At 59.1% G+C, this 15,000-nt stretch overlaps 1 protein-coding gene across 1 annotated transcript in view; it reads left to right on the top strand.

The window, feature by feature from the left end:
- Window positions 1-15,000, top strand: part of LOC144739070 (uncharacterized) — a gene marked incomplete at its 3' end in the record, with an annotated part of 18,455 nt that overhangs the window by 2,128 nt on the left and 1,327 nt on the right. The window contains exons 3-11 of the mRNA XM_078622068.1: window positions 88-228; window positions 1,991-2,083; window positions 2,739-2,796; window positions 4,832-4,930; window positions 5,632-5,933; window positions 7,294-7,475; window positions 8,538-8,605; window positions 11,948-12,271; window positions 13,797-13,991. Of these exons, the coding sequence (XP_078478194.1) occupies window positions 88-228; window positions 1,991-2,083; window positions 2,739-2,796; window positions 4,832-4,930; window positions 5,632-5,933; window positions 7,294-7,475; window positions 8,538-8,605; window positions 11,948-12,271; window positions 13,797-13,991 (1,462 nt within the window). The remainder of the gene's footprint in view (window positions 1-87; window positions 229-1,990; window positions 2,084-2,738; window positions 2,797-4,831; window positions 4,931-5,631; window positions 5,934-7,293; window positions 7,476-8,537; window positions 8,606-11,947; window positions 12,272-13,796; window positions 13,992-15,000) is intronic.

The following is a 15,000-nucleotide window of genomic DNA, read 5'->3' as shown; positions in this document are numbered from 1 at the left end:
CGCGTGTCTCCGCGTGTCTCCCCGTGTCTCGTGTTTCTCTCACCTCCGCGTGTCTCCGCGTGTCTCCCCGTGTCTCCCCCCACGCAGCTGTGCGTGTCGGTGTCTCGCCACGTGCGGCGCGAGGCGGCCAGGAGGCTGCGCGAGGAGTCGCGGCGCGGTGCGGCGCTGCGGACACTCGCTCGACACGCAGCCAGCGCCGTGACGCAGTTCTGGGAAAACATGGGGCGGGTAAGGGGGGCTACCTGGGTCACCTTTATATCACACAGTGACACACACACACAGTGACACACACACAGACACACACACACACAGACACACACACACACAGTGACACACACACAGTGACACACACACAGTGACACACACACACACAGACAGTGAGACACACACAGTGACAGACACACACACACAGTGACACACACACACACAGTGACACACACACACACAGTGACACACACACACAGTGACACTGGCACACACAGTGACACACACACAGTGACACACACAGTGGCACAAACAGTGACACACACACAGTGACACACACAGTGACACACACACAGTGACACACACAGACACAGTGACACACACACACACAGTGACACACAGACACACACACACAGTGACACACACACTGACACACGCAGTGACACACACACAGTGACACACACACACAGTGACACACACACACACAGTGACACACACACAGTGACGCACACACACACAGTGACACACACACACAGTGACACACACACACAGACACACACACACAGTGACACACACACAGTGACACACACACAGAGACACACACACACACAGTGACACACACACAGTGACACACACACACAGAGACACACACACAGAGACACACACACAGTGCCACACACACACAGTGACACACACACAGTGACACACACACACACAGTGACACACACAGTGGCACACACACAGTGACACACACACACAGTGACACACACACAGAGACACACACACAGTGACACACACACACAGTGACACACACACACAGTGACACACACACACACAGTGACACACACAGTGACACACACAGTGACACACACACACACAGTGACACACACAGACACACACACACAGTGACACACACACACAGTGACAAACACACAGAGACACACACAGTGACACACACACAGTGACACACACACACACAGTGACACACACACACACAGTGACACACACAGTGGCACACACACAGTGACACACACACACACAGTGACACACACACACAGTGACACACACAGAGACACACACACAGAGACACACACACAGAGACACACACACAGAGACACACACACAGAGACACACACACAGAGACACACACACAGAGACACACACACACACAGTGACACACACACACACACAGTGACACACACACACACACAGTGACACACACAGTGACACACACACAGTGACACACACACAGAGACACACACACAGAGACACACACACAGAGACACACACACACACAGTGACACACACTGTGTGTGTATCATATCCTTGGAGAGCTCTTTGGTCTTGGCCATGGTGGAGAGTTTGGAATCTGATTGATTGATTGCATCTGTGAACAGGTGTCTTTAATACAGGTAACAAAGCACTCCCTTTAAGAGTGTGCTCCTAATCTCAGCTCGTTACCTGTATAATAAAAGACACCTGGGAGCCAGAAATCTTTCTGATTGAGAGGGGGTGAAATGCTTATTTTCCCTCATTGAAATGCAAATCAATTGATAAGATTTTTGACGTGCGTTTTTCTGGATTCTGTTGTTGTTATTCTGACTCTCACTGTTCAAATAAATCCACCGTTCAAATTATAGACTGGTCATTTCTTTGTCAGCGGGCAAACGTACAAAATCAAATACTTGTTTCCCTCACTGTAGATGCTTGCCCTGAGACGTGCACTTGCCCCTGCAGCAGTGTGGAGGCTCCCTGGGTCACCTTTGTCTCGCCCCCCGCCACGCAGGTGGTCCGCTTCAAGGAGCAGACCCTGGTGGAGGCTGCGGAGTCACGTGACCCGGCCCCAACGCTCTGCACCAATCAGCACGCTGCAGGGACGGTGAGTGGGTTCGATTTGGCGTGACGCACAGACACACGCAGACAGACACACACACACACAGACAGTGTCATACACACACACACAGCCACACACACAGACACAGACACACACAGACACACACACACAGACACACAGACAGTGTCATACACACACAGCCACACACACAGACACACTCACACAGACACACACACACACAGACACACACACAGACACACAGCCTCACACACACACACACACAGACAGTGTCATACACACACACAGCAACACACACAGACACACAGCCTCACACACACACACAGACAGTGTCACACACACACACAGACACACACACACAGACAGTGTCACACACACACAGCCAGACACACAGACACACACACAGCCACACACACACGGATTATAATGCCGTATGCTTGTGTGTGCTATGGATTTCAATTCCATATGCTTGTGTGTGCTACGGATTACAATGGCGTATGCTTGTGTGTGCTACGGATTACAATGCCGTATGCTTGTGTGTGCTACGGATTACAATGCGTATGCTTGTGTGTGCTATGGATTACAATGGCGTATGCTTGTGTGTGCTACGGATTACAATGGCGTATGCTTGTGTGTGCTACGGATTACAATGGCGTATGCTTGTGTGTGCTACGGATTACAGGGCAGGAAGAGATGGGGGGGAGATTCAGAAGGACCCTGCAGAAAACGTCGACACCGAGGTGATGGTGGTGATGGTGATGGTGGTGGTGATGGTGGTGATGGTGGTGGTGATGGTGATGGTGGTGGTGGTGATGGTGGTGGTGATGGTGGTGGTGGTGATGGTGGTAATGGTGATGGTGGTGGTGATGGTGGTGATGTTGATGGCGGTGGTGGTGGTGGTGATGGTGGTGATGGTGATGGTGGTGATGGTGGTGATGGTGGTGGTGGTGATGGTGGTGATGGTGGTGGTGATGGTGGTGATGGTGGTGGTGATGGTGGTGGTGATGGTGGTGGTGATGGTGGTGATGGTGGTGATGGTGGTGATGGTGGTGATGGTGGTGATGGTGGTGATGGTGATGGTGGTGGTGATGGTGGTGATGGTGGTGGTGATGGTGATGGTGGTGGTGGTGATGGTGGTGGTGATGGTGATGGTGGTGGTGGTGATGGTGGTAATGGTGATGGTGGTGGTGATGGTGGTGATGTTGATGGCGGTGGTGGTGGTGGTGATGGTGGTGATGGTGATGGTGGTGATGGTGGTGATGGTGGTGGTGGTGATGGTGGTGATGGTGGTGGTGATGGTGGTGATGGTGGTGGTGATGGTGGTGGTGATGGTGGTGATGGTGGTGATGGTGGTGATGGTGGTGATGGTGATGGTGGTGGTGGTGGTGATGGTGATGGTGGTGGTGGTGATGGTGGTAATGGTGATGGTGGTGGTGATGGTGGTGATGGTGGTGATGGGTGGTGGTGATGGTGATGATGGTGGTGGTGGTGATGGTGGTAATGGTGATGGTGGTGGTGATGGTGGTGGTGATGGTGATGGTGGTGATGATGGTGGTGGTGGTGGTGGTGATGGTGGTGGTGGTGATGATGGTGGTGGTGGTGATGGTGGTGATGGTGGTGATGGTGGTGATGGTGGTGGTGATGATGATGGTGGTGGTGGTGGTGGTGATGGTGGTGGTGGTGGTGGTGATGGTGGTGATGGTGGTGATGATGATGGTGGTGGTGATGGTGGTGGTGGTGATGGTGGTGGTGGTGATGGTGGTGGTGGTGGTGGTGGTGATGGTGGGGGTGGTGATGGTGGTGGTGATGGTGGTGGTGGTGGTTGTGATGGTGGTGATGATGGTGATGGTGGTGATGGTGATGGTGGTGGTGATGGTGGTGGTGGTGGTGATGGTGATGGTGGTGATGGTGATGGTGGTGATGGTGGTGGTGATGGTGGTGATGGTGGTGGTGATGGTGGTGATGGTGATTGTGGTGGTGATGGTGGTGGTGATGATGGTGATGGTGGTGATGGTGGTGGTGGTGGTGATGGTGGTGGTGGTGGTGATGGTGATGATGGTGATGATGGTGATGATGGTGATGGTGGTGATGGTGGTGATGGTGGTGGTGATGGTGGTGGTGGTGATGATGATGGTGGTGGTGATGGTGGTGGTGGTGGTGATGGTGGTGATGATGGTGGTGGTGGTGATTGTGGTGATGGTGGTGATGGTGGTGATGGTGGTGATTGTGGTGGTGGTGGTGATTGTGGTGGTGGTGGTGATTGTGGTGATGGTGGTGATGGTGATGCTGGTGATGCTGGTGGTGATGGTGATGATGATGCTACTACTACTGATGATGATGATGCTACTACTGATGATGATGATACTACTACTACTGATGATGCTGGTACTACTACTGATGATGCTACTACTTCTACTGACGCTGCTGCTGCTACTGCTGCTGCCGATGATGCTGCTACTACTGATGATACTACTACTACTGATGATGATGCTACTGATGATGATGCTACTACTACTGATGATGATGCTACTACTACTGATGATGATACTACTGCTGCTGCTGCTGATGATGATGATGATGATACTACTACTACTGATGATGATGCTACTACTACTGATGATGCTGATGATGCTACTACTACTGATGATACTACTACTGATGATGCTACTACTACTGATGATGATGCTACTGATGATGATGCTGCTACTACTACTGATGATACTACTTCTACTGCTGCTACTGCTGCTACTATTGCTGCTGCTACTGTTGCTGTAGACGTTGACGATGAGAGGACTCTGGACGAGGAGGAGGCTCTGAGTCCGCTGTGCGACTCCGGTGATGGTGGCGATGAAAGTGCCGAGCTGCTGAGACTCGGTGAGGCGGGGGGGGGGGGGGGACCGCCACTCCGCCATGAATCAGGGTCGTGACCCGAAACGTCCGCCCGTTGGTAGAGTTGACACCTGTCAGGTGGATGAGTGGGTGGGTGGGTGGGTGAGTCGGTTGGTGGGTGGGTGGGTGGGGGTGTGGGTGGGTGAGAGAGTTGGTGGGTGGGCGAATGGGTAAGTGGGTGGGTGGGTGGGTGAGTGGGTTGGTGAGTGGGTGGGTGGGTGGGTGGGTGAGTGAGTGGGTGGCTGAGTGGGTGGCTGAGTGGGTGGGTGGGTGCGTGGGTGGGTGGGTGGGTGGGTGGGTGAGTGAGTGAGTGAGTGAGTGGGTGGGTGGGTGGGTGAGTGGGTGGGTGGGTGTGGGTGGGTGGGTTTTGAGGGGGTGGGTGAGTGAGTGGGTGAGTAGGTGGATTGGTGGGTGGGTGAGTGGGTGAGTGGGTTGGTGGGTGGGTGAGTGAGTGGGTGGCTGAGTGGGTGCGTGGGTGCGTGGGTGGGTGGGTGAGTGAGTGGGTGAGTGGGTGGGTGGGTGTGGGTGGGTGGGTTTTGAGGGGGTGGGTGAGTGAGTGGGTGGGTGAGTAGGTGGATTGGTGGGTGGGTGAATGGGTGAGTGGGTTGGTGGGTGGGTGAGTGGGTGAGTGGGTGGGTGTGTGATGCTTCATCCCAACTCCACCACCACCACCACCACCCCCACAGCGGCTCTCCCGCTCTCCGCCCTGCTGGAGTGCTACGCGTCCGCCCGCGACGACGCCGCCGAAGACGCCACCGAGACCCGCAGCCACAGCGCAGTCGGAGACACGGACAGCCGCCACACAGACACGGACAGCGGCGACGCAGACACAGACACGGACAGCGACGATGAGGAGGAGGTGGAGGAGGAGGAGGTGGAGGAGGAGGTCTGGGCGAAGATCTGCAACGAGGTCCCGGCGTGTCTCCAGGAGGTGACACTCAGCGTCCCGAAGTTGGTGATGTCTGCTCTGGACGCTGACTTTCTGCAGGTGAGCCGGAGGTCGTGGTTTACAGCCCGGACCCTGTGACACCCCCACGGTGGCTAGGAGATGTTGACTACCTCGCCTGGTCTACAGGAGGTCGTGGGTTAGACCCTGACACCCACGGTGGCTAGGAGATGTTGACTACCTCGCCTGGTCTACAGGAGGTCGTGGGTTAGACCCTGACACCCACAGTGGCTAGGAGATGTTGACTACCTCGCCTGGTCTACAGGAGGTCGTGGGTTAGATCCTGACACCCACTGTGGCTAGGAGTGGGTCTCTGTGAGTCTCTGTGGGTGTCTGTGAGTCTCTGTGGGTGTCTGGGTCTCTGTGGGTGTCTGTGGGTTTCTCTGAGTTTATGGGTCTCTGTGGGTGTCTGTGTGTCTCTGTGGGTCTCTGTGTGTTTCTGTGGGTGTCTGTGTGTCTCTGTGGGTCTCTGTGGGTCTCTGTGTGTCTCTGTGGGTCTCTGTGGGTGTCTGTGTGTCTCTGTGGGTCTCTGTGTGTCTCTGTGGGTCTCTGTGGGTCTCTGTGTGTCTCTGTGGGTCTCTGTGGGTGTCTGTGTGTCTCTGTGGGTCTCTGTGTGTCTCTGTGGGTCTCTGTGGGTCTCTGTGTCTCTGTGGGTCTCTGTGGGTCTCTGTGTGTCTCTGTGGGTGTCTGTGTGTCTCTGTGGGTCTCTGTGGGTCTCTGTGTGTCTCTGTGGGTCTCTGTGGGTCTCTGTGTGTTTCTGTGGGTCTCTGTGTGTCTCTGTGGGTCTCTGTGGGTCTCTGTGGGTCTCTGTGTGTCTCTGTGGGTCTCTGTGGGTGTCTGTGTGTCTCTGTGGGTCTCTGTGTGTCTCTGTGGGTGTCTGTGTGTCTCTGTGGGTCTCTGTGTGTCTCTGTGGGTCTCTGTGGGTGTCTGTGTGTCTCTGTGTGTCTCTGTGTGTCTCTGTGTGTCTCTGTGTGTCTCTGTGGGTGTCTGTGTGTCTCTGTGTGTCTCTGTGGGTCTCTGTGGGTGTCTGTGTGTCTCTGTGTGTCTCTGTGGGTCTCTGTGGGTGTCTGTGTGTCTCTGTGTGTCTCTGTGTGTCTCTGTGGGTCTCTGTGTGTCTCTGTGGGTCTCTGTGGGTGTCTGTGTGTCTCTGTGTGTCTCTGTGTGTCTCTGTGTGTCTCTGTGTGTCTCTGTGGGTGTCTGTGTGTCTCTGTGTGTCTCTGTGGGTCTCTGTGGGTGTCTGTGTGTCTCTGTGTGTCTCTGTGGGTGTCTGTGTGTCTCTGTGGGTGTCTGTGTGTCTCTGTGGGTGTCTGTGTGTCTCTGTGGGTGTCTATGGGTCTCCTCCACCACCACCGCCACCATCACCACCCCCCTCTCCGCCCCCCCCCACCTCCCCGTCTCCCAGAAGGCCGATCTCTCTCCCTTCGACTTCCTGTCGCGGGAGCTGAGTCACGTGACCCGCTATGCCGCCTCCCACTTCCTGCCTCGGCACCGCCCCTCCCTGCGGGGCTTGGAGCTGGCGATCGGCGCTCATGGCGGTGACGGTGGCGGTGCTCAGAGGCACCACCACCCCATCAAGGCCAGCCGGTGGGTGGGTGGGTTGGTGGGTGAGTGGGTTGGTGGGTGAGTGGGTTGGTGGGTGAGTGGGTTGGTGGGTGAGTGGGTGAGTGGGTGGGTGGGTGAGTGGGTGGGTGGGTGGGTGAGTGAGTTGGTGTGTGGGTGGGTGGGTGAGTGGGTGGGTGAGTGGGTGGGTGAGTGGGTGGGTGAGTGGGTGAGTGGGTTGGTTGGTGGGTCGGTGGGTGGGTGGGTGAGTGGGTGGGTTGGTGGGTGAGTGGGTGGGTGGGTGGGTGAGTGGGTGAGTGGGTTGGTTGGTGGGTGGTGGTGGGTGGGTGAGGGTGAGTGGGTGGGTGAACGGGTGGGTGGGTGAGTGGGTGGGTGGGTGAGTGGGTGAGTGGGTGGGTTGGTGGATGAGTGGGTGAGTGGGTTGGTGGGTGAGTGGGTTGGTGGGTGGGTGAGTGGGTGGGTGGGTGAGTGAGTTGGTGTGTGGGTGGGTGGGTGAGTGGGTGGGTGAGTGGGTGGGTGAGTGGGTGAGTGGGTTGGTTGGTGGGTGGGTGGGTGGGTGGGTGAGTGGGTGGGTGGGTGGGTTGGTGGGTGAGTGGGTGGGTTGGTTGGTGGGTGGGTGGGTGGTTGGGTGAGTGGGTGGGTTGGTGGGTGAGTGGGTGGGTGAACGGGTGGGTGGGTGAGTGGGTGGGTGGGTGAGTGGGTGAGTGGGTGGGTTGGTGGGTGAGTGAGTGGGTGAGTGGGTTGGTTGGTGGGTGGGTGGGTGGGTGGGCGGGTGGGTGGGTTGGTGGGTGAGTGAGTGGGTGAGTGGGTGAGTGGGTTGGTTGGTGGGTGGGTGGGTGGGTGGTTGGGTGGGTGAGTGGGTGGGTGGGTGAGTGGGTGGGTGGGTGGGTGAGTGGGTGAGTGGGTGGGTGAGTGGGTGGGTGGGTGGGTGAGTGGGTGGGTGAGTGGGTGGGTGGGTGAGTAAGCCCTGCTCGAGGCTGCACGGGGGAGCTTTGTCTGTGTGTGTATCATCGGTGGTGCTCGCTGACAGCACTTGCCCCTACATTCTGTGAAGGCTACACGGGGGACCTTTGTGTGTGTGTGCAGGCTGTTTGCACCGGTTCCTTACGGAGAGGAGCCCATGGGGAAGACCACTTTGGACAAGGCCTCCACACGTGCTCACCCTCGCTCACCCTCGCTCACCCTCGCTCACCACTCACTCACCCTCGCTCACCACTCACTCACCCTCGCTCACCACTCACTCACCACTCACCACTCACTCACTCACCACTCACTCACCCTCGCTCACCACTCACTCACCACTCACTCACCACTCACTCACTCACTCACCACTCACTCACTCACCACTCACTCACTCACCACTCACTCACTCACCCTCGCTCACCACTCACTCACCACTCACTCACCACTCACTCACTCACCACTCACTCACCCTCGCTCACCACTCACTCACCACTCACTCACTCACCCTCGCTCACCACTCACTCACCCTCGCTCACCACTCACTCACCACTCACCACTCACTCACTCACCACTCACTCACCCTCGCTCACCACTCACTCACCACTCACTCACCACTCACTCACTCACTCACCACTCACTCACTCACCACTCACTCACTCACCACTCACTCACTCACCCTCGCTCACCACTCACTCACCCTCGCTCACCACTCACTCACTCACCACTCACTCACCACTCACTCACCACTCACTCACCACTCACTCACCCTCGCTCACCACTCACTCACCCTCGCTCACCACTCACTCACCACTCACCACTCACTCACTCACTCACCACTCACTCACCCTCGCTCACCACTCACTCACCACTCACTCACCACTCACTCACTCACTCACCACTCACTCACTCACCACTCACTCACTCACCACTCACTCACCACTCACTCACTCACCACTCACTCACCCTCGCTCACCACTCACTCACCACTCACTCACTCACCCTCGCTCACCACTCACTCACCCTCGCTCACCACTCGCTCACCACTCACTCACCACTCGACTCACCACTCACTCACTCACTCACCACTCACTCACTCACCACTCACTCACTCACCACTCACTCACTCACCCTCGCTCACCACTCACTCACCACTCACTCACCACTCACTCACTCACCACTCACTCACCTCGCTCACACTCACTCACCACTCACTCACTCACCCTCGCTCACCACTCACTCACCACTCACTCACCACTCACTCACCACTCACTCACTCACCCTCGCTCACCACTCACTCACTCACCACTCACTCACCACTCACTCACCACTCACTCACTCACCCTCGCTCACCACTCACTCACTCACCACTCACTCACCCTCGCTCACCACTCACTCACCACTCACTCACTCACCCTCGCTCACCACTCACTCACCACTCACTCACCACTCACTCACCACTCACTCACTCACCCTCGCTCACCACTCACTCACTCACCACTCACTCACCACTCACTCACCACTCACTCACTCACCCTCGCTCACCACTCACTCACTCACCACTCACTCACCCTCGCTCACCACTCACTCACCACTCACTCACCACTCACTCACCACTCACTCACTCACCCTCGCTCACCACTCACTCACCACTCACTCACCACTCACTCACCACTCACTCACTCACCCTCGCTCACCACTCACTCACCACTCACTCACCACTCACTCACCACTCACTCACTCACCACTCACTCACTCACCACTCACTCACCCTCGCTCACCACTCACTCACCACTCACTCACTCACCCTCGCTCACCACTCACTCACCACTCACTCACCACTCACTCACCACTCACTCACTCACCCTCGCTCACCACTCACTCACTCACCACTCACTCACCACTCACTCACTCACCCTCGCTCACCACTCACTCACTCACCACTCACTCACCCTCGCTCACCACTCACTCACCACTCACTCACTCACCCTCGCTCACCACTCACTCACCATCACTCACACTCACTCACCACTCACTCACTCACCCTCGCTCACCACTCACTCACCACTCACACCACTCACTCACCACTCACTCACCACTCACTCACCACTCACTCACCACTCACTCACCACTCACTCACCACTCACTCACCACTCACTCACCACTCACTCACCACTCACTCACCACTCACTCACCCTCGCTCACCACTCACTCACCACTCACTCACCACTCACTCACCACTCACTCACTCACCACTCACTCACCTCGCTCACCACTCACTCACCACTCACTCACCACTCACTCACCCTCGCTCACCACTCACTCACCACTCACTCACCCTCGCTCACCACTCACTCACCACTCACTCACCACTCACTCACCACTCACTCACTCACCACTCACTCACCACTCACTCACCACTCACTCACCCTCGCTCACCACTCACTCACTCACCACTCACTCACCACTCACTCACCCTCGCTCACCACTCACTCACTCACCACTCACTCACCCTCGCTCACCACTCACTCACCACTCACTCACTCACCACTCACTCACCACTCACTCACTCACCACTCACTCACCCTCACTCACCACTCACCACTCACCCTCGCTCACCACTCACTCACCACTCACTCACCACTCACTCACCACTCACTCACTCACCACTCACTCACTCACCACTCACTCACCCTCGCTCACCACTCACTCACCACTCACTCACTCACCACTCACTCACCACTCACTCACCACTCACTCACCACTCACTCACTCACCACTCACTCACCACTCACTCACTCACCACTCACTCACCTCGCTCACCACTCACTCACCACTCACTCACTCACCACTCACTCACCACTCACTCACTCACCACTCACTCACCCTCGCTCACCACTCACCACTCGCTCACCACTCACTCACCACTCACTCACTCACCACTCACTCACCCTCGCTCACCACTCACTCACCCTCGCTCACCACTCACTCACTCACCACTCACTCACCCTCGCTCACCACTCACTCACCACTCACTCACTCACCACTCACTCACCACTCACTCACCACTCACCACTCACTCACCTCGCTCACCACTCACTCACCACTCACTCACTCACCACTCACTCACCACTCACCACTCACTCACCCTCGCTCACCACTCACTCACCACTCACCACTCACTCACCACTCACTCGCTCGCTCACCCACCCACTCACCCAACCCACACACCCACCAACTCATTCACCCACCCACTCACCCACCCACCCACTCAACCAACCACCCACCCACTCACCCACCCACCCACTCACCCACCCACTCACCCACCCACCCACACATCCACCAACTCACTCACCCACTCACTCACCCACCCACCCACTTACTCACTCACTCACCCACTCACCCAGCCACCCACCCACTCACTCACCCACCCACTCACCCAGCCACCCACCCACTCACTCACCCACCCACTCACCCACCCACTCACCCACCCCACCCACTCACCCACTCACCCCCTCCTTCTCTCTCCGTCACAGCCTCAACCTCCCCTCCGGCTGACCCTTCACCTTTGACCTCGACCCCCACGGCGACCTCCGCCATGGGGACCGCCGCCGTGGGGACCTCTGCCGTGGGGACCTCCGCCGTGGGGACCTCTGCCGTGGGGACCTCTGCCGTGGGGACCTCTGCCGTGGGGACCTCCGCCGTGGGGACCTCCGCCGTGGTGACCTCCGCCGTGGTGACCTCTCAGCCCCAGATCACCCTGGGCTCTGTGGGTCCTCCGCTGCACGGATACGCACTGCCCAGTGGCCTGCTGCCCCAGAGGCTCGTACTGAGCCCACAGACACAGGCCCGACTGCCCAGTGAGTGACACAGTGGGTGGGTGGGTGGGTGAGTGGGTGGGTGGGTGGGTGGGTGAGTGGGTGGGTGGGTGGGTGAGTGGGTGAGTGGGTGGGTGGGTGGGTGAGTGGGTGGGTGGGTGGGTGGGTGGGTGGGTGGGTGGGTGGGTGGGTGAGTGGGTGGGTGGGTGGGTGGGTGGGTGGGTGGGTGAGTGGGTGGGTGAGTGGGTGGGTGAGTGAGTGGGTGGGTGGCTGGGTGAGTGGGTGGGTGGCTGGGTGAGTGGGGTGGGTGGCTGGGTGAGTGGTGTGAGTGGGTGGGTGAGTGAGTGGGTGAGTGAGTGGGTGGGTGGCTGGGTGAGTGGGTGAGTGAGTGAGTGGGTGAGTGGGTGGGTGAGTGAGTGGGTGGGTGGGTGAGTGGGTGGGTGAGTGGGTGAGTGGGTGGGGTGGGTGAGTGGGTGGGTGAGTGAGTGGGTAGACAAATCACGTCACCACCCCCCCTCACCACCCCCCTCACCACCCCCCTCACCACCTCCCTCACCACCTCCCTCACCACCCCCCTCACCACCCCCCTCACCACCCCCCTCACCACCCCCCTCACCACCCCCCTCACCACCCCCCTCACCACCTCCCTCACCACCCCCTCACACCACCCCCCTCACCACCCCCCTCACCACCCCCCTCACCACCCCCCTCACCACCCCCCTCACCACCTCCCTCACCACCCCCTCACCACCCCCCTCACCACCCCCCTCACCACCCCCCTCACCACCTCCCTCACCACCCCCCTCACCACCCCCCTCACCACCCCCCTCACCACCCCCCTCACCACCCCCCTCACCACCTCCCTCACCACCCCCCTCACCACCCCCCTCACCACCCCCCTCACCACCTTCTTCACCACCCCCCTCACCACCCCCTCACCACCCCCCTCACCACCCCCCTCACCACCCCCCTCACCACCTCCCTCACCACCTCCCTCACCACCTCCCTCACCACCCCGCTCACCACCCCCCTCACCACCCCCCTCACCACCCCCCTCACCACCCCCCTCACCACCCCCCTCACCACCCCCCTCACCACCCCCCTCACCACCCCCCTCACCACCCCCCTCACCACCTCCCTCACCACCTCCCTCACCACCTCCCTCACCACCCCGCTCACCACCCCCTCACCACCCCCCTCACCACCCCCCTCACCACCCCCCTCACCACCCCCCTCACCACCCCCCTCACCACCCCCCTCACCACCCCCCTCACCACCCCCCTCACCACCCCCCTCACCACCTCCCTCACCACCTCCCTCACCACCTCCCTCACCACCCCGCTCACCACCCCCCTCACCACCCCCCTCACCACCCCCCTCACCACCCCCCTCACCACCCCCCTCACCACCCCCCTCACCACCCCCCTCACCACCCCCCTCACCACCCCCCTCACCACCTCCCTCACCACCCCCCCTCACCACCTCCCTCACCACCCCCCTCACCACCCCCCTCACCACCCCCCTCACCACCCCCCTCACCACCCCCCTCACCACCCCGCTCACCCAGACGGTGAGATGGTGAGCATCGCTCAGCTGGCTACGTTGGCGAGTGGCTCTGCCGGCGGAGGGCAGTCCAAGCCCCTCTCCCTGCACATCCAGGGCAGCAAGCTCACCCTGGGGGGGGCAGCAGCCGCGGCAGGGGCAGCTGTCGGGGGCAGCGGGGGCAGCGGTGGTGGTGCCCGGCACCAGCTGCAGCTGCAGGGTGACAGTCACTCGCTCAGTCAGTCACTCAGTCAGTCACTCAGTCACTCGCTCAGTCACTCGCTCAGTCAATCAGTCAATCAGTCAATCAGTCACTCACCCACCCACTCACTCATCCACTCACTCACCCACCCACTCACTCATCCACTCACTCACCCACTCATCCACTCACTCATCCACTCACCCAGTCACTCACTCATCCACTCACCACCCACTCACCCACCCACTCACTCATCCACTCACCCACCCACTCATCCACTCACCCACCCACTCACCCACCCACCCACTCACCCACCCACTCACCCACCCACCCAGCCACTCACCCAGCCACTCACCCACCCACTCACCCACCCACTCAGCCACCCACCCACCCAGCCACTCACCCACCCACTCACTCATCCACTCACCCACCCACTCATCCACTCACCCACCCACTCACCCACCCACCCACTCACCCACCCACTCACCCACCCACCCAGCCACTCACCCAGCCACTCACCCACCCACTCACCCACCCACTCAGCCACCCACCCACCCAGCCACTCACCCAGCCACTCACCCAGCCACTCACCCACCCACTCACCCACCCACCCACTCATCCACCCACCCACTCACCCAGCCACTCACCCAGCCACTCACCCACCCACTCACCCACCCACTCACCCACCCACTCACCCAGCCACTCACCCAGCCACTCACCCAGCCACTCACCCACCCACTCACCCACCCACCCATTCACCCAGCCACTCACCCACCCACTCACCCACCCACTCACCCACTCACCCACTCACCCAGCCACTCACCCAGCCACTCACCAAGCCACCCACTCACCCAGCCACTCACCCACCCACTCACCCACCCACCCACTCACCCAGCCACTCACCTACCCACTCACCCACCCACTCACCCACCCACCCACTCACCCAGCCACTCACCCAGCCACTCACCCAGCCACTCACCCACCCACTCACCCACCCACTCACCCACCCACTCACCCAGCCACTCACCCA

This window comes from Lampetra planeri, unplaced genomic scaffold (assembly GCF_965212315.1).
Source record: "Lampetra planeri unplaced genomic scaffold, kcLamPlan1.2.h2 scaffold_1288, whole genome shotgun sequence".
In the NCBI taxonomy this organism is placed as follows: domain Eukaryota; kingdom Metazoa; phylum Chordata; class Hyperoartia; order Petromyzontiformes; family Petromyzontidae; genus Lampetra; species Lampetra planeri.
Note: the sequence above shows the minus strand (reverse complement) of the source record. Positions and strands in the feature narration are given on the sequence as shown.